Source organism: Panthera pardus, unplaced genomic scaffold, assembly GCF_024362965.1.
Source record: "Panthera pardus isolate Hobbes unplaced genomic scaffold, ASM2436296v1 HiC_scaffold_13, whole genome shotgun sequence".
NCBI classification, from domain to species: Eukaryota; Metazoa; Chordata; class Mammalia; order Carnivora; family Felidae; genus Panthera; species Panthera pardus.
The window spans coordinates 101,837,624-101,857,680 of record NW_026526688.1 but is presented as its reverse complement, the minus strand read 5'-3'; the positions used below and the strand labels follow the sequence as shown (position 1 = coordinate 101,857,680).

The 20,057-nt window shown below is 33.3% G+C and overlaps 1 protein-coding gene across 9 annotated transcripts in view; it reads left to right on the top strand.

The window, feature by feature from the left end:
- The window catches only part of BLTP1 (bridge-like lipid transfer protein family member 1), a 214,936-nt gene that overhangs the window by 104,870 nt on the left and 90,009 nt on the right, over window positions 1-20,057 (top strand). For all 9 annotated transcript variants that reach the window (XM_053901272.1, XM_053901273.1, XM_053901274.1 and 6 more), the window contains 13 exons: window positions 129-199; window positions 1,821-1,994; window positions 2,474-2,594; window positions 4,412-4,558; window positions 4,903-5,030; window positions 5,361-5,560; window positions 7,996-8,193; window positions 8,874-9,085; window positions 11,643-11,794; window positions 12,252-12,402; window positions 12,578-12,730; window positions 14,378-14,618; window positions 18,365-18,507. In XM_053901272.1, the coding sequence (XP_053757247.1) occupies window positions 129-199; window positions 1,821-1,994; window positions 2,474-2,594; window positions 4,412-4,558; window positions 4,903-5,030; window positions 5,361-5,560; window positions 7,996-8,193; window positions 8,874-9,085; window positions 11,643-11,794; window positions 12,252-12,402; window positions 12,578-12,730; window positions 14,378-14,618; window positions 18,365-18,507 (2,091 nt within the window). The remainder of the gene's footprint in view (window positions 1-128; window positions 200-1,820; window positions 1,995-2,473; window positions 2,595-4,411; window positions 4,559-4,902; window positions 5,031-5,360; window positions 5,561-7,995; window positions 8,194-8,873; window positions 9,086-11,642; window positions 11,795-12,251; window positions 12,403-12,577; window positions 12,731-14,377; window positions 14,619-18,364; window positions 18,508-20,057) is intronic.

The window sequence follows — 20,057 nt, the reverse complement described above, 5'->3', positions numbered from 1 at the left end:
TTTTTATTGTACATATGAAAAGCATATTAACAAGGTAATCTGGATATTGACAAATACCAGTTGATAGCATAAAATTAGAGAACAATTAATATTAAAATTCTAGACTATAATGTTTTATATTATTTTAGGTTATCAAACAGGGGCTCACCGCTAATTCTTTACTAGACAGAGGAATGCAACTTTCAGGAACAACTTCGAAGTAAGTAGAAATTACATACTTTTGAAGTTTGAAGTATGTAATTTAATGATATGTGGAGTTTATTCTGAGGAATAACCATTCTTTACTTACTTGACTGTAAACTTTATCTTTTATTTATTTATTTTAAAATTTTCCTTCATAATTTAATTCTTTGACCCATTGGCTTGTTCAGAAATGCAGTGCTTGATTTCCACATATTTGAGAATTTTAAAGATAGCATTTTGCTTTTAATTTCTAATTTCCTTTGTAGTCACATAATATATTCCTTATTATTTTGGTCTTTATATTTGTTGAGACTTGTTTTGTACCCTAGCTAGTATTCCGTGTTGGTGAGTGTTCCACAAGCAGTGGAAAAGAAAGTGTTTTCTGCAGTTGTTGGATGGAGTCATATTGTGCACATGGCAGAGTTGGTGGATGGTGTTGTCTGATCTTCTCTAAGCTTACTGGCTTTTTGTTCACCATTTCTATCAGTTGCTAGGAAAGTAGTATAATCTTAACTAAAGTTGTCAATTTATCTATTTCTTCCTTCAATTCTGTCAGTTTTTTAAATGTATTTTTTTGATGTTTCTGATTTTATTTTTATTTTTTTATTTACTTTTATTTTTTTAATATTAAATTTATTGTCAAATTGGTTTCCATACAACACCCAGTGCTCATCCCAACAGGTGCCCTCCTCAATACCCATCACCCACTCTCCCCTCCCTTCCACCTCCCATCAACCCTCAGTTTATTCTCAGTTTTTAAGAGTCTTTTATGGTTTGGCTCTCTCCCTCTCTAACTTTTTTGAAACTCTTAGTAGATTTTACACATTGTTCTGTCTGCTCACATTGTTTTATCATTACAGAATATCCTCTTTGGCTCATGTAGTAATTCTTTTTTTTAAGTCCACTTTGATATTAATCCAGCCACCTCAGCTTTCTTATGCTTCTGTGATACAAATATATTCATGGAGTATCTTTTTCCATTATTCTTATTATTTTTACCTTCCACATGTCTATAGTATTTATACTTCAGTTGCATTTCTTGTAAGTAATAAATAATTGGCCTTGCATCTTATTTTATCATTTGTTTTTCCAGTGTATTCTTACAAATAATATTTCATTGGCTATCATGTGTCAGGAATTGTCCAAAGCCTTGGGAAAATGAAAGAAAAAGAAGATTAATTCTGGAACTTTTTTTAAAAAATTTTATTTGTGAATTAATTACCACAAATAATTCAACTCTGTTGTCTGTCATGGCTTTGCCAACATTTATAAGCAGCCTGTAGCATTTCTGTTAGACATACTATGTTAGACATACCATAACTTGGCATATCAAAATTGGGAACTAACAAGAATTCAGTATTGTAGTTTTCATATTTTGGGAAAGCCCCATCAAATAACTATACCAACATTTTTTTTTCTTACTTGATGTATTAACCATCTTTGATCAGTTTTCATTTTTGTACCTCACCTGTCCTGTCTCTGAAAAGCATTTGGGACATAAAATATCTAGTTCAATTCCATGAAATTTTTAGTTGAAATAAACGTACATTTGAGTGGTCATTCATCTTAAGGAAACTTTAAGTTCTATTCTTTCTCATGATCTTTTAAATCTGTATTTTGCTTGTTAAATTGTATAGTACACCATATACTCCTCTGGAAAAGAAAACTGTTGATAACACAGATGATGAAACATTAACAGAAGAGTGGACCCTGGATCAACCAGTCTCTCAGACCAGGACCACAGCCATAGTTGAAGTGAAAGGGACTGTTGATATTGTTCTGACTCCCTTGGTGGCTGAAGCTTTGGACAGGTACTACTTTTGTTTACAAATATAACTATTTCATAAAATTATAAGTGTATGTGATATGATTAGTGTATGTGTTAATAAAGAAGATTGTTGATGATGGCTATTTTGATTGAACAAAGATGAAAGTATGTTTAAAAAGGTTTATCATTTGTTACTTTTTCAGCATAAATAATTATATTGCAATATTGTAATAATTATATTGCATTATATTTTCTCTTTTTTTCTTTGGGATGATGAGCATAAAATGTAACACCCAGGAACTAATTAGTATGTTTGATATTCTTACTAGTATCTACTTAATGAAAGGAAAAAGGGGAAATAATAGATTTCTGTGTCCTGCAAGGAGCTTATAGCCCAGCAAAGGAGACAAAACTAACACGAATAAAATCTAGAGTGGAACATAATGGGCCTATTTAGATAAACTAGACTGTAGTATTAAGTGATATTTAAGTTTTTCATTTACTGTTTTTTTTTTCCCTCAGATATATTGAAGCGATGGTTCATTGTGCTAGTACCCGCCATCCAGCTGCAATTGTAGATGATCTCCATGCCAAAGTCCTCAGGGAAGCTGTCCAAAATAGCAAGACTACCTTCTCAGAAAATGTAAGAAAATTTTTATTCAGTGAGTGTAGCCAATTGAATACTCTTCATGTGTACATGATATTTAAACTTGAAAAAAAAAACATGTATTAAAATTTTATTAGCCCTTTAAATTGGAATACATAGACATTTTTTTTTAAATGTTCATTTATTTATTTTGAGAGAGAGAGCATGAGGGAGGGGCCCAGACAGAGAGGGAGAGAGAAAATCTCAAGCAGGTTCTGTACTTTCAGTTCAGAGCCTGCCACGGGGCTCAGTCTCATGAACTGTGAGATCATGACCCGAGCTGCAATCAAGAGTTGGAAGCTCAACCGACTGAGCCACCCAGGCACTCCAAATCCATAGACATTTCTGAATAGTCTTTGTATGTTATTGGCTCCTTAAGAGATACCATATATAACTGTACTGTGAATAAATAGCAATTAAATATTTATTAAAGTGTTTAGCTTTATTTTTTCTTTTATATCAGAAGTAACTTAATTCTAAGCCTTTCCTAAAGAACTTTGGTCCTAAGTGAATGAGCAATCAATTGTCAGGCTGGTACGTTGATTTTCTAAGAAGGCAAAGCTGCATAGTATCTTGACTTTTCTCTGTGATTAGATAACTTGTGTCTTAATATTTTTGAGATTATTTTTATTTTATTTTTTTAGAGAGCGAGAAAGCGTGCATGCATGGGCACACATGCACAAGTGGGGGAGGGGCAGAGGGAAAGAGAGAATCTTTTTTTAAAAAGTACTTTAAAGTTTATTTATTTATTAAAAAAATTTTATTATTTTTATTTATTTATTTATTATTTTATTCATTTATTCATTTATTTATTTATTATTTTTGAGACAGAGAGAGACAGAGCATGAACAGGGGAGGGTCAGAGAGAGGGAGACACAGAATCTGAAACAGGCTCCAGGCTCTGAGCTGTCAGCACAGAGCCCGACGCGGGGCTTGAACTCACGGACTGTGAGATCATGACCTGAGCCGAAGTCGGCCGCTTAACCGACTGAGCCACCCAGGCGCCCGTAAATTTTATTTATTTTAAGAGAGAGCATGAGCAGGAGAAGGAAAGAGAGGGAGAGAGAGAATCCCAAGTAGTTTCTGCACTGTCGGTGCAGAGCCCAATACGGGCCTTGATTTCACAAGCCTATGAAATCATGACCTGAGCTGAAATCAAGAGTCAGTCGCTTAATGGATTGAGCCACCCAGGTGCCCCAAGATTATTTTTGTTCACTTCAGTGAATTAAGTCATCATCTCCTGGTGTGTGATATTCTACTTATGTTGTAGTTCTAGCCACTGAGCCAGTTTCTTAGCAGTCATATCATGGTGATTCTCCATTTGACTTTCAAATTTATCTGGGTCATATTTGGGCTAGAGACTAGAGGCAAGATAAAGTGAGGTTGGTTATTTTTAATGATCCAGTTATTCAAAACATATTAGCATTTCATGTGACAGGTAGTTAGGGTATGAATGTACATCAAAAGAAATTTGAAAATATCCTCAGCCAGTAAGGAGCCAATTATCAAAAACCAAATCTGTTCTTAAATTAATACATTTTACTGATTCTAAAATAATACCTATTGCCATTTTTTTTGTGTTTCTCTGTAGGGTGTTTTCACTTTATTTTATATCACTTCTCTTCAGCCCTGAAGCTGCTAGTAGTGTTGCTAGCTTTTCTAAGGTTTGGACTTTAAGAGTGTGGGTGCTAAAGTTGATGGCAGCTGGCATATAGATGGGCATAAAGGAGCACATTGGATAAACAAGTTTCAATTGTGGATGATGTGGAAATTATGAAAGTTCTCTGAAATAATAATTCTACTTTAATCTCTAGCTATCTTCCAAACAAGATGTTAGAGGAACAAAAACTGAACATACTACCATAGGAACTACTAACCAAGGACAAGCACAGACAAATCTTATAATGAAGCAAGATAATGTAACAATTAAAGGTCTTCAGGCTAATGTTAGCATACCAAAGGTAACAATTTAAAAAATTTTCCAGAAAGAGGAAAACATTTTGGTGGGTTTTATCCTTTGTATTTACTAAGCTGAATCGTGGTAGAATAGATTATATCAAAAATATATATTTTATTTTTTGATGATCTAATGGAAAAATTAATATAGTTTACTTAATTGGAATATGGGGTAATACTTATAAAATATTCCACATCCATCCAATAAGAATTGAATTATGATTATGAGAGTCTATCAGACACATACATACATGATTCTTAACAGTAGTTTTTCAGTTTCTTGTATATTTTTTGTTTAAGTGATAATTTTTAAGTTTTTAACTCTGAAATTTATGACATTTTGTGTTAGGTAAACTTATGTTTGTTGCAAGCCTCCGTGGAAGAATCTCCAAGTACAGCTCCTAATAAAAGCGTGACTCATGTTTCTCTAGTAGCATTGTGTTTTGACAGAATTGCTACACAAGTTCGTATGAACAGGTAAAATTTATTAATTTGAGCTATGATTTTCTTGTTGGATGTAAAAGCAAGAAACAATCATCATTTTAATATATTTCTGAAAACTGGTGCTAATACTCAAAATTTGTATTGGAATTTCAAATATCACTTTATAGATATGCAAAGTAGGTTTTTAAAAGTTCATACTGTTTTTACACATACTATTTTTCAGTAAACACTGAAAAATTTGTTATGAATATTGGTTTAATTAAAACAGTGGAATGAAAAAAAACATTTATTAAATGTTTTTACTGAACTATATTGTTTACATGTTAACTGTCATACTTCTTTTTTTTTTCTTTTTCCATAAAGAGGTGTGGTTGAAGAGACTTCAAACAATGCAGAACCTGGTAGAACATCAAATTTTGATAGGTATGTCCATGCCACTAAGATGCAGCCTCAGTCATCTGGATCTCTCAGATCAAATGCTGGAGCAGAAAAAGGCAAAGAAATTGCAGCCAAGTTAAACATTCATCGAGTTCATGGGCAACTTAGGGGTCTTGATACAACAGGTAGGATTCTACAACAGATATTTTTCTTTGACATGTATAAATGTAAGAAGAATTTGCAAAAGGAAACATGATTTTTAAAAATATTGCTACAATGTGAGTATTTTATAAGAGAAAGGTATTTCTGCATGTATTGAACACATGGTATTTAATTGTTTAGTTACTCGTGTTCTATGACAGTGGAAGGTAAACTGTGGTAGGAAAGTAAGTGGTATGGCCCAAATTAGGAACTGCTTCTGTCTCCTCTCTTTTTTCTTCATAGTATCTGCTGGCTCATTATAAAACAAAAAGTATGATCTTTATCATCTTTCTTACTTTTTAATCATTCTGTTGGCACAACTTCATTAAAAAGAATTAATTCCTAGGGGCACCTTCGTGGCTGAGTTGGTTAAGCGTCCCATTCTTGATTTCGGCTCAGGTCATGATCTCACGGTTTGTGAGTTTAAGCCCGTCAGGCTCTTTGCTGACATTGCAGAGCCTGTTGGGATTCTCTATCTCCCTCTCTCTCTGCCCCTCCCCTTCTCACTTCTCTCTGTCTGTCTCAAAAGTAAATAAGTAAATGTAAAAGATTATTATCTTATATATAAAAAAGAATTAATTGCAATATCAAAAGCTGTTAGTCAAATCTATAAAATATAGTAGCGATAAGAACAATAGCTGTGTCTCTTAAAGTCCCTCTTGAGGTGAAAAACTAGAGATGTTACGTATCCTTTTAATATTTTTGATGTAATTTAGTGCATAGCTCGTTTTAAAGGCTTCAGTGATCTCAGATTGTCAGAGATTCAATCTAGAAAAAATGGAATTTGTCACTCTTACTTGAGATGATTGCTATGTTAAAATCTACATATAGGACAGGTGACCAATCCTGAATGAACAAATGATTATCTTGAGTTTGCTCATTGTATTCTGTGAGCTCTGAAGTTTCCATGATTCTTGTCTATATCCTGGGTCTGTGTAACTGCTGTGGCTTTCTCAAAGCTTATTTCACCATCCTTGTGTTTGAGGGCAAAGCATTTTGAGGATTCCAAATAAAGAGACTTTTCATGGCTGCCTGAGATCTATTGTCCTAGAGCTGGTACAAAATACAGTGGCTTAAATATAAAAAGGCTTAGTTTGCACTGGTAACCAGTTTGCACTTGGGTGTTGTAGAGACTGTAAGAAGTAATTAAATAGAATTTTAAAAGGCACACTATGTAGAAAAAAGTCATTAAAGACAAAACATAGTGTAAAAAAGCGTATGTAAAAAACATAATGTTAAAAAAAATATAATTGTCTTTATATGTGCATAAGATATCTGTGAAAGGATTCTCAATAATCTAATCACATTTGTTACCTAAAGGGAGGGGAGGTGGATGTCCGAGTGTGCTATTGGAGCTTTTCATTGCATACCCTTTCACACATTTTGGATCTTTGATTTATGCAAGTAATTACCTAATCCAAAAATTTCAGTAAAATTTAAGTTAAATTCTCACCTTATATCATACATCAGAATAAGTTCATGGAATTAAAGGCAAATATGAAAAAATAAATAATGGAAAAACATAGAAAAATGTAAGTGAACATTTAGTCTCTGACAAGGGAAGACTTTCTAATCATAAGTGCAAAATACAGTGTTTTCGTATGATGGGATGTTATGTAACAATTAAAATAGTATCTTTGAAGAATTTTTAATGCCCTCAGGAACTTATCATGGTTTACTGTTACTTGAAATGTGGGAACCAAAGCTGGTTTGTTTGTAAAATAATCTCTAAAATGCTAGAAAGAAATTTAATTCAAATGTAAACAAGTTTATCTCTGAGTGCTAAATTTACGTGTTTTTTTTTAAACCTTTTTTTTTTTCCTTTTCTCTCTTAGCTGTAATCACAGAAAGAAATGAAAAAAGTAAACTAAAAGCCTTTGCCAGGCATGCAGGATGTTAGTTTCCATATTGCATATTGTAAGCAGTGGAATTATTATGGCAATGTCTGTTATGAATTGTAATTATATAAAATGTGTTACCATAAAGTAATCTTTTAGTAAAAGCTGTAATTTTCCTATTTTCTAATGTTTTTCCTAAAGCTGGGTAATTAATTAAAATAATTTTTTTTCTAACATGATGATGTAAAAATAGTTTACCATGAAACTGAATTATTCAGGAGCTATTTAACTTTAGATTTTTAGAGTGCCTATAATCTTTCAGAAATGAATTCATTCTGCCTATGAGCAATTATTTGTTAACTGTGGAATCCCTTTTCCTCCCTTTTACTTCAGTGAGATTCTGGCACTTTTTAAGTAGTAAGATATTAGGCATTATTTTAGAAGTTGGTTGGTTCATTTATTTTTCTTTTTGACAGAGTATTAAGATATCTTTTTAAGTTATGCCAAATGTTTCTTTTTTTTTTTTAAATACAAACCTCTCTGTCTTTAAAAATGGTCGTCTTGTTCTCTTTTGATAGTAGATATTGGTACCTGTGCCATCACTGCTATTCCTTTTGAGAAATCCAAAGTTTTATTTACTCTTGAAGAGTTGGATGAGTTTACTTTTGTGGATGAAACTGATCAGCAAGCTGTTCCAGATGTGACTCGCATAGGTCCCAGCCAAGAAAAATGGGGTTGGATAATGTTTGAATGTGGACTTGAAAATTTAACCATAAAAGGTAAGCATTCTTAAAAAATTCTGCTTAAATGAGGGACAAATTGGCCCCATGTTGCTGAAATGTTTTGAATGATTGTGATTTTTAATAACCTGAATCAGCATATTTAAGCAGAAAGTGTGGTATGTGGGACTATTTACCAGGGTGGGTGCTCCATCCCAATTGCATAAGTGGAACTTTCCCTTCGTTGTGTGATTCAAAACTAACAGAGCATGTAGACATGCAAAGCATCAGTGGTTGAACAGAAAAATCTGTGGTTCAGAAAAAATTTTTGAATAAAATATAAAGCTACCCAGCTTTTGAAAGTTTGTGTCTTTGGAAACTGGATTTTTGATTAGTAGAGATTTGCAGGATGAAAATACAGTAAATCCTTTATTCAGTGAGACACACTGACTTACAGTTACATTTGTTTTCTTTTATATTACTGAATAATATACAAAAAAAGGGAAGGCTGAGTTGTATATAAGACTTTAGGTTTAGTCATGTATGATAGTAATTTTTTATGCCCACAATTCTTTATCTGATAATCTATTCTTATGTGACTTTTATGGATAAGGAGAAGTTTTGATGAGAAAGAATATCTTCATGAATTTTTATTTTTTGTTTTTATCTTTATGGATACTGTAGAGTACAGCATTTATACACCTACCATTTTTAATAAATATATTCTTTCATTTTTAAAGGAGGAAGACAATCTGGTGCTGTTTTATATAATACGTTTGGAATTATGGGTAAAGCTAGTGTCACAGAAAGAGGTGGAGTGCTGACATCCAATAATTCTTCTGATTCTCCAACTGGCAGTGGCTATAATACTGATGTTTCTGATGATAATCTTCCTTGTGATCGAATAAGTCCTTCTTCAGACTTAAATGGAAATTCTGTTTCAGATGAACAAGTTGGTGAATTTTTAATAGTAATAGCGCTTTGAAAAATAACAGAAAACTGCACACCCAATTCAGAGTTAATTTCTGGAGTATATTTGCTTCTCTTTCCATATTTTAGATTTTGCTTAAATAGTAATCAAAGTATTTTGGTGATTATATACTACTACTAGAGTATAAGTTCTGAAATGTAGGTACCATACCATAGATCTATTTGTATCTGCTGTAGTGCTTTGCTTTATACCTTGCTCATATTAGGCACTTAATATTTGTTGAATTATTAAATTAATAGAATATCAGAAAAGTAGTCATTGTTTTTATGTTGTTTCAAGGATTTTATATGCAATTCATTATTGTTTTTATAATGGTAGAATGTCATGATGAATAATAGCAATAATGAAAATATTCAAAATTCTAGATTATAGAAGAGTTGTACCAGTGATTGGTGCAAGTTATTTCATCTCCAAAGTTTCTTCATCTGTATAGTATTATAATGATATTGACCTTCTAATTTGTCAAGATTAAAGGAGATAATACATATGAAAGGTTTAACTCAGTGTCTGGCACATAGTAAGAACTTGATAGATGTTGTTTTTAAACACATATATACATATACTTCTAATCATTTGAAAATTAGACCAGTTGAAGAGGAAAGAAACCACCTTTTAAGAAATGTCATGGATATCCAGTATCCATTGGCATAATGAGCTCTGAACCCCAGGTTTCTAGGAATTTAGTTTTGAAACATTTATTTTGATTTGAGGCATACTTCAAGAGTTTAATCACAGTTTTCTTGTGAGGTCTTTGGAAGTATTTGAATGATGGTTGGGAATTAGCACTTTAATTAAGGAAATTAAAAAATCCAATAGGTTCTCACTGGACAAAAGAACTGGGAAAAACCAGCTGTGCTCTCTTTGTCCTTCTGTCCTGCTAATATACTTGACAGAAACTCAGGTGTCTTCCTTGATCTCTCTGATCCTACTCTCCTTGCTGAGTATCTCTAAATTTTGTAACATTGCTTACTTTGGCTTCTCTGACTTTTGCTGGTCCGTGTCCTTATTCAGTTCTTTGTCCTTAAATGTGGGTGTTCACCCCACGTTCTCTTTTTGGCTACTTTGCTTTTTTTGCTATTTGTCCACTCCCTGATTTATTTCATTTCCTAGTCCTGCTCCATAATTTGATGACACTACTCTTGCCCATCGGTTATGCTTGCCCATCGGTTATGCTTGCCCATCGGTTATGCTTCACCTGAGCTCCCAAATTACATGCATTGGCCTTTAGCTGTCATCAGTTACACATACCATAGGTGCCCAAAATTTGGTCAACCTAAATCTAAGTGTATTACTGCTTTGCTTCACATATTATTATAATTAGTTGCTTATTACCTACAAGCTCCCTTCCCTTTTTAAAATTTGAGTTCTTGAAGACTTTCTTCTCACAGCCTTGTCTGAAACCCACAGGTCAGATATATTTGAGAATTCAGACTTTTTTTCCTTTAAGAGAAAGGTAATAACTGTGTGTGGTTTATATGTTACACAAACGCCTAGTAGAATCTGAGATAGCACTGTGTCTTGAAGTATTTAAATACTTATGTAGCACAACACTAATAAAAATGCCAAATGGGATAAATAGCCCATCACCAGTTCAGATCAAATTTTGCTGCCACATTTACACAGAAATATTTAGATTTTTCAGAACATTGTAATTTTAGAATTGCAGATAAGGAATGTCGACTTATATTTAGTGCCTGCTAACTTTAAAATTACTGTTGCCTATGGTTCAAGTTGTTTTTTTAGCACTTAGGATTCAAACTATTTTGTGGATACTCTAGATTCCTTAATCATCCCACAAGAAAATGTCAGTCTTTTCTTCATCTTGATCACAAGTGAATCAGAGAGCTATAAGTAGACATTACAGGCTGTAGACTTTTTTGTTTCCTTAATATTATTCTTACCTCCTTGCATTCTAAAGAGTGGTGATTATACATTTAAAAAATACTCCTCTATTTCTTAATACTGATTCAGACTGCTAGCATATAAGATAACTCAGAATTTTTGATTGTAGAGTGTTATTTATTTGAACATGGACTACACTATTTTTATGGCACTTTATTTGGAAGTTTAAAGTATTTTGTTAAACTGGAATGGAAAATAGGTTGTGGTGGGAAGCAGAAGACCTTAATTCTATCACTCATTCTCCTACTTAATATTGTATGACCTTTTGGCAAATCACCAAACCTCTTTCTCTCACTTTCTTCATGTGGAAAAAATAACAGTTAAACATCTCTAAACAAATGTGATTGAATGAAGTGATCATGAGAAACCCTTCAGTTCTAAGATCTCTTGATTTATGGTTTGTTACAGTGCAGTGGCTTCTCAGACTATGATCCTTGGAGCTTCAAGGGTCTCTAGATATTTCTCAGAATCAGGCTGAGCAGGGTTTATGTTAACTGTTTTATATAAAGGTGTTATCTGTAGAACTTGCTTTGTTGGGAAGATTTTGTGCTTAAAACATTAACCTTTGCACTAGTGATTTTAAGGAGCTAAGTTTTTGGTTTTTGAATTTATGTAGGATGAAGGAGTTGAATCTGATGATTTGAAAAAAGATCTACCTCTGATGCCTCCACCTCCAGATTCATGTAGCATGAAGTTGACCATCAAGGAAATATGGTTTAGTTTTGCAGCTCCCACCAATGTGAGATCTCCTACACATTCATTTTCTAGGTAAAAAGTTTTTAAAATGTAGTACTATTCCTTGATGTTACTTTATTTTAAATAACATAAAATTCTGTCTCATGTTTTTTTAAATTATTTTTCTGATATATCTAGCATTAGGGTTGCCACTTTCTTACCATATTTCCTACTTTCATGCTTTCTATAGACCTTATTCTTCTCTTGTTTGACTCTTTTTCTTTTCTAGGGCTTTAGTTTTACTTTTATATGTCACCTCACCATGAACTTCTTACTTTCACCTCTAATAGGTTTTAATATTTTTCTTTTTTTCCTATTATCTGTTCTTGGCATTTCTACGTATATGTTCATAATGTATCTGGTAACCAAAAGGAAAAGAAATTTTGCCTAAGTAAAAATAACCACTAAGTATAGTAAGTATGGGTTATTGTTTGAAATACAAATCTTGACACTTGTTTTTTTGTATTTTCTTTTTTTTTAATATTCAAAGGCAGCTGAACCTTTTAAGCACTGCAACTCCAGCTGTTGGTGCATGGCTTGTTCCCATTGATCAACTCAAATCATCCTTAAACAAATTAGAAACTGAGGGCACCTTGAGAATTTGTGCTGTTATGGGATGCATAATGACAGAAGCATTAGAGGTATGTCTTTCAACAATACAAGGTATCATACAGAATTTATTATTGAACATGATCCCTTATTGTTCATCATTGTTGGAAAACATCAGACCTGCAAGTTCTTGATTACTAGATATCTTCTATTTGCACTGTCTTTGATTTATATAACTCTAAATCTGTTGTTTTTGCTTTGTTTCAGAATAAAAGTGTACATTTTCCGCTGAGAAGTAAATACAACAGACTTACAAAAGTTGCACGTTTTCTCCAAGAAAATCCTTCATGTTTGCTGTGCAATATACTACATCACTACCTGCACCAGGCAAATTACTCCATCATTGATGATGCTACAATGGTGAGTTATGGAAACCATATGTGAAACCACAGGTTAGTTTTAAAGAAGCCTCTATTCTTTAGAGGAGCCATTCATTGATCCATGGGGTTTGAGATGTGGATGAGAAGTCTAGAGGAGAAATACAATTAGAAATTCCGGCTTATAGACAACAGTGGGCTCAGATGAATGATTTGGGAGTTGCCAACATGAAAGTGTTAGAAGCTGTAGGTGAAAACTTCTAGATGGATGAAACTTCTAGGGATGATGGTGTGTTGAGGGAGAAACTGGTCCAGAATGGATCCCTGAAGAATACCAAAATTAAAGTGGGGTGGCGAGAGGGTGGATAGAGCTACACAGAATGCTGAGGAGGGAAAGTAACAGGTAGGAGAATCAGGAATAAATGCCTTAGAAGCCAAAGGTTTAAAGAATTTCAAGCAAAAAGTAATCACCAGCATCAGATTTCACAGAAATGTTTAATAAAATAGGGGCTAATTAATGGTTAAGGGGAGAATGTATAATAATACAAAATAAATACAATATATGTCTGCCTCTAGAAAAGCACTACAGAAGGTAACATGTCATCATTAGAGGTTTAGAACTTGAGGATCTCTCTTCTCTCCAAGCTTTAGGTCAATAGAAAATGCATGAGAAGTTTAGCCAAATTAGGGATCATTGTATCAGTATTTATTAATGATAACCTCCAATGAGAGAATCTCTAGTAAATGATGGATTTGAAAAAGGTACTTAGACCTGAGACTAGTATAGTGCTTTCTACTCCTACCCTGGAAATTGAAGGCTGGAGGTACACAGTGCAAGGCTAGCTTGCCCACCTACTCATAGGCAGAGACACTGGAACTGAAATGCCACCAGGCATTTCTTATGTATGGATGCTTTGCCAAGATATGCTTTATATGTAAGAGGAAGAAGCACAAGATGGCTCTCCTTACTTGAGTCTAAGAATTAAAGGACAGGCTAAGAGATCTGATGTTCCTCAGAAAGCAAGTGAGGTGATTTCTGCTGTCTAATAAATGTCTGTCTTCAATCAGAGCATTTCTCCCAACACAGGGAATTACAAGAAAGGGGATGGAGAGGAGTTGGATGTTTTCCTCTTAGGAAATTAGGAATTAGCCAAATTTTCTTTCTTAAAATCATCACCATGTGGAATAAAGTATATTCTAAATTATGTAATTGTTACTGATAATACCTTTAACTTTGAAAGCAGTTACAAATTCAACTGTGTTCAGCATTTAACCATAGTAATTTATTTATTTTTAATGTTAAAATAGTGGTGGTTACCTAATCTTTGGAGGGAATAATTTCATTCTATTTGTTTAATGAATATTCCAGGTAGCTCAGAATACATTTGATTTCCTCAATTGAGTAAAAAAGGTACAGTGGACTGAATGCTTCTTAAGGAGAATCCCAATTTTGTGCCTCATGTTTAGCTTCTTATTCACCTGGTAATGTGTTATGACAGAAAGATGCAATGTTGTATTTAGAGAATGAGTTCTATAGTCAGCTTGAAATGATCTCTTTTGTAACCTTGAACAAATTATAACACATAAATTCTAGCTTCTTCATCTCTAAATGGGAGTTATGCGGTTTAAATGAATAAATGTATGCAAAGCCCTTAAATAGTAACTTACTATTAAATCATTATTGTTACAGAGTGATGGACTTCCTGCTTTGGTAACTTTAAAGAAAGGTTTAGTTGCACTGGCAAGGCAGTGGATGAAGTTTATTGTGGTGACACCAGCCTTTAAAGGAGTTAGCTTACATCGACCAGCTCAGCCCCTCAAACCTCAATCAGCTGTGGATCACGAACATGAAGATGGACTTGGGCTGGACAATGGAGGTGGTCTTCAAAGTGACACCAGTGCTGATGGAGCAGAATTTGAATTTGATGCAGGTAATCTGTAAATATTTTAGTTAGATATTACACCTTCGTAACATAGTATATGTGATAATTTTAATCATTTGTGTGCCAAAATTTGAAATTGTCATGGCTTAATTACATAAGTATGATTTGTATTAGTCCAAATAAATGATGATAATATTGGAATTTTTATACTGACTTTTGAGTTTTATATTTAATTTCATAAAATACGATAGACTTCTCCTAATCTATCTAGTACAATAACAGACATCTTTCCATAGCTAGAATGTTTTGCTTGAAGCGCATTAAGTTTCTTTTAAAATTCACATTTGTATTTGTTCATTGTCTTGTCTATGACATAGTCTTTTAAAGAAGTCTTTGAATTTTACCTGGTGCCTGGTTGATTATGTATTTATGTAATGTTTAGAGTCATGCTTTCAGCCTGTAATTTTATCGTCATAATGGCTGTGCCAGAACACAGACAGTAGATATGCTTTTCAAAATTATATGTGCACACTTTAATGCTTTTTCAGAGGTTTTGTTATCATGACATGTCATTTTCAATTATACTGAATTATCATATAATATTTTGAAAAAAATATTATAAGTACCATGGAAAAGGAAAGTAGCCTTAAAATTAGAGCTTTCAGAACATTGATATATCAAAAATCTCCCAACAAACAAAAGTCCAGGGCCAGATGGCTTCTCAAATTCTACCAGACATTTAAACAAGATTTAATACCTAGTCTTCTCAAACTATTCCAGAAAATATGAATGGAGGAAAACTTCCGAACTCATTCTGCCAGGCCAAGCATTACCTTGATCCAAAACCAGACAAGGATCCCACTAAAAAGGAGAATTACAGGTCAATATCCCTGATGAACCCAGATGCAAAAATTCTCAACAAGATACTAGCAAATCAAATCCAGAAGTACCTTAAAGGAATTATTTATCATTATCAAGTGGGATTTAATCCTGGGCTGCAGGGGTGGTTCAATATTTGCAAATCAATCAATGTGATACACCACATTAATAAAAGAAAGGGTAAGAACCATGACCCTTTCAATGGATTCAGAAAAAGCATTTGACAAAATATAGCATCTGTTCCTGATAAAAACCCTCAATAAAGTAGGTATAGATGGAACATACCTCAACGTCATAAAGGGCATATCCAAAGACCCACAGCTAATACCATCCTTAATGACGAAAACTGAGAGCTTTTCCTCTAAGGTCAGGAACAAAAACAGAGGTGTCCACTCTCACCATTACTATTTAACATAGTACTGGAAATCTTAGCCTCAGCAATCAGACAACCAAAGGAAATAAAAAGCATCCAAATCAGCCATGAAGAAGTCAAACTTTCTCTATTTGCAGATGACATGATATGCTATGTAGAAAATCTGAAAGACTCCACCAAAAAAATTGCTAGAACACATGAATTCAGCAAAGTTCAGGACACAAAATTTATGTACAGAAATCAGTTGCATTTCTATACACCAATAATAACACAGCAGAAAAAGAAATCAAGGGATCAATCTCCAGAGTTGCTCCAGAAACCGTAAGATACCTATGAATAAACCTAACTAAAGAGTCAAGAGATCTGTACTCTGAGAACTGTAGAACACATATGAAAGAAATTGAAGAGGACACAAAGAAATGGAAAAGCATCCCATGCTCATGAATTGGAAGAGTAAGTATTGTTAAAATGGCAATACTACCCAAAGCAATCTGTGTATTTAATGCAATCACTATCAAAATACCACCGGCATCTAGAATAAAATACTAGAATAAATAATCCTAAAATTTGTATGGAAACACAAAAGACCCTGAACAGCCAAAGCAATCCTGAAAAAGAAAAGGAGAGCTGGAAGCATCACGATTCCAGACTTAAAGCTATATTAAAAATCTATAATCATCAAGACAGTATGGTACTGGCACAAAAGCAGACACTTAGATCAATGGAACAGAATAGAAAACCAAGAAAGGGACCCACAACTATATGGCCAACTAATCTTCAACAAAGCAGGAAAGAATATCCAATGGGGAAAAGACAGTCTCTTTAACAAACAGTGTTGGGAAACCTGGACAGCAACATGCAGAAGAATGAACCTGGACCACTTTCTTACACCATACACAAAAATAAATTCAAAATGCATGAAAGACCTAAAGGTGAGACAGGAAACCATCAAAATCCTAGAGAAGAGAACAGGCAGCAATCTTTTTGACGTTGGCTGGAGCAACTTCTTACTAGAGATGTCACTAGAGACAAGGGAAACAAAAGCAAAAATGAACTATTGGGATCTCAGCAAAATGAAAAGCTTTTACACAACAAAGGAAACAATCACCAAAATGAAAAGGTAGCTTATAGAATGGGAGAAGACATTTGCAAATGACATATCTGATAAAAGGTTAGTATCCAAAATCTATACAGAACTGATCAAACTTCACACTGAAAAAACAGATAATAGACATTTTTTCAAAGAAGACATCTAGATGGCTAACAGACACATGAAAAGATGCTCAACATCACTCATCATCAAGGGAAATAACAAATCAAAACCATGATGACATACCACTTCTCACCTGTTAGAATGGCTAAAATTAACAACAGAAGAAACAACAGATGTTGGTGAGGATGTGGAGAAAGGGAAACCCTCTTGCACTATTGGTGGGAATGCAAACTGGTGCAATCACTGTGGAAGACAGTGTGGAGGTTCCTCAAAAAGTTAAAAATAGAACTACCCTACAACCCAAGCAATAGCACTACAGAAGGGGTACATGTACCCTGATGTTTATAGCAGCATTATCAACAATAGCCAAACTATTGGAAGAGTCCAAATGTCCATCAGCTGATGAATGGATAAAGATGTGGTATATATATACAATGGAATTTTACTCAACCATCATGAAGAATGAAATCTTGCCATTTACAACAACATGTATGGAAGTAGAGTTTATTATGCTAAGAAAAATAAGCTAGTCAGAGAAAGACAAATACCATATGATTTCACTCATATGTGGAATTTAAGAAACAAAGCAGATGAACATAGAGGAAGAAAAAATAAAGAGGGAAGTAAACCCTAAGAGACTCTTAACTATAGTGAACAAACTGAGGGTGAATGGGGTGAAATGGGTGGGGAGAATGGGCTAAATCGGTGATGGGCATTATGGAGGGTACTTTTTACAATGAGCACTGGATGTTATATGTAAGTGATGAATCACTAAATTACGCTCCTGAAACCAATAGTACACTGTATGTTAACTAACTAAAATTTAAATAAAAATTTGGAAAAAAATCTTTACCCAGGTTTTTTGTTGTTGTTGTTGTTTTTAAAAAAACTTTATATTTAAAAGTGAATATGCTATGAATAATAGGCTGGATTTCAAGTCTACCTGAAAATTGGAAGAATACTATGATAAACATCTCTTCTAATTAGTTATCTTCAAATGCCTAGGTTAATCTGAAAATTATGTATTTGCAGCTTAGTTGAATTGTTTTTTTATCTCTATACCATTTGGGTGGCCTGTGAAGGCACTGAATAGAAGTTATTTGTTCCTTTTTTAAGATGAATGAGAAGATTGGGGTTGGGAGAGTAAAAGAAAAATGTGAATTAATATTACAGTTTATTCCACAATTAATTTCAAGGAAATTTAATTAATTTATTTATTCAAGGCATATGTAAAGTTGAGTGTAGTTACACCACTAGGAACACTGGTGTTGATGTTTCAAGAAAATGTCTAATAACCTATAGCCTACATATTCTTTTGAACTATTTTAGCCACAGTTAGTGAACACACAATGCTGCTAGAAGGAACAGCCAACCGGCCTCCACCTGGTAGTTCTGGACCTGTAACTGGAGCTGAAATAATGAGGAAACTTTCTAAGACTCATACTCACAGTGACTCTGCATTAAAAATAAAGGTACATTACTATTACTATTTTTAGTTAGAGTAGTCTTCCAGAGAAGATCTAAATTTTTGATATCTCAAATTCAAATACTAGGTATTTAAATTTAAATCTTCAAATAGTATTTCTATATTCAGTAATTAATAATTCAATAATAATAAATATCCTTATGGTGAAATTAACATGATTAGTAATTTAATATACAGTTAGAGTTAGGCTATTTTATGAATTTATTTACACTGTTGAGCTGGACCACCTTGGGAGCCAGACAGCCTTGGTTTCAATTCTGCCTCTGCCACTCAGTTGCTTTGTGACTGAACAAGTTACCTGTACTGTGTGTCTGTTTCGTTATCTGTCTGATGGAGATTACAGTAATAACTTTTTCCAGAAAGTCAATGTAAGAAATAGCTGTAATATATGGAAAATGCTTAGAATAATACCTGGCACATAGTAAGAATGTAAGTTATTTGTTGTTGTCATGGGCTATGTATTTTTTGTTAGTTTCCTTTTCTGAGCAACGAAAACGACAGTTAATATATTAACTTTCTTTGAAAATCTAGGTATAGACTTATATTAATACCCAGAATCCATAAGGTAAAAGGTGATAATTTTGCTTATATTAAAATATAAAGTTTCTACACAGAAAAAAATAATGTATCATAAACAAAATAGACATATGACAAAGGACTAATTTCCTCATATATATAAAGATCTTTTTCTAATCATTAGGAAAAAAGAGCAAAACCAAATGGAAAAATGGTATATGGGCAGTTCACATAGAAATGTATATACATATGTGAATATGTACCCTCTTACAATTAAAGAAATGTAAATTAAAATGAGATTTCCATTTCCACCTGTCAGATTGAAAACAGTAAAACATTTGAATAGTGTATATTGTTGGTGAAAATGAGAAAACAGACACTCTCCTACACTACTGGTGGGAGTGTAAACTGGCACAACCTCTTGGAAGAATAATATGACAATTTGTATCAAAACTTAAAATGTGATCTTCTCTTACCCAGTATATTCATGTCCAGGAATTCATTCTAAAGAAATGGATGTTCTAATAATTCAAAGACACACATCCAATAATGTTTTTACAACACTGTTTATGATAGGAAAATAATAGAAGAAACATAAATGACTAATCATTAGAGGACTAATAAACTAGTGTACCCTGATACAGATGTATACTATGAAGACTTAAAAAATTGTGTTTAAAAGATAAAGGAGATCTCTAAGTGGATATGGAATGGTCACCAGAGTGCTGGATTAAACACAAAATATGGGATAATATGTATCTGTGTGTTAAAAAAAAAAAAAGGATAAATATGTGTATGTGCTTTTATAGTCATAAATTATTTAAAGAAGGATAAGAAATAGTACCTTTTGGGGAAGGGATATAGTAGACTGGAGTGAGGGGATACTTTTTATTGAATAATCTTTTTGTGCTTTTAAAGTCTTCATTCTGTGTACATATTGCTCTTTTAATTAAACAATTCAATGATTGGTATACATTTGTTAAGTTTGGACTATTAAGCTTACTCTATTTCTACAGCATA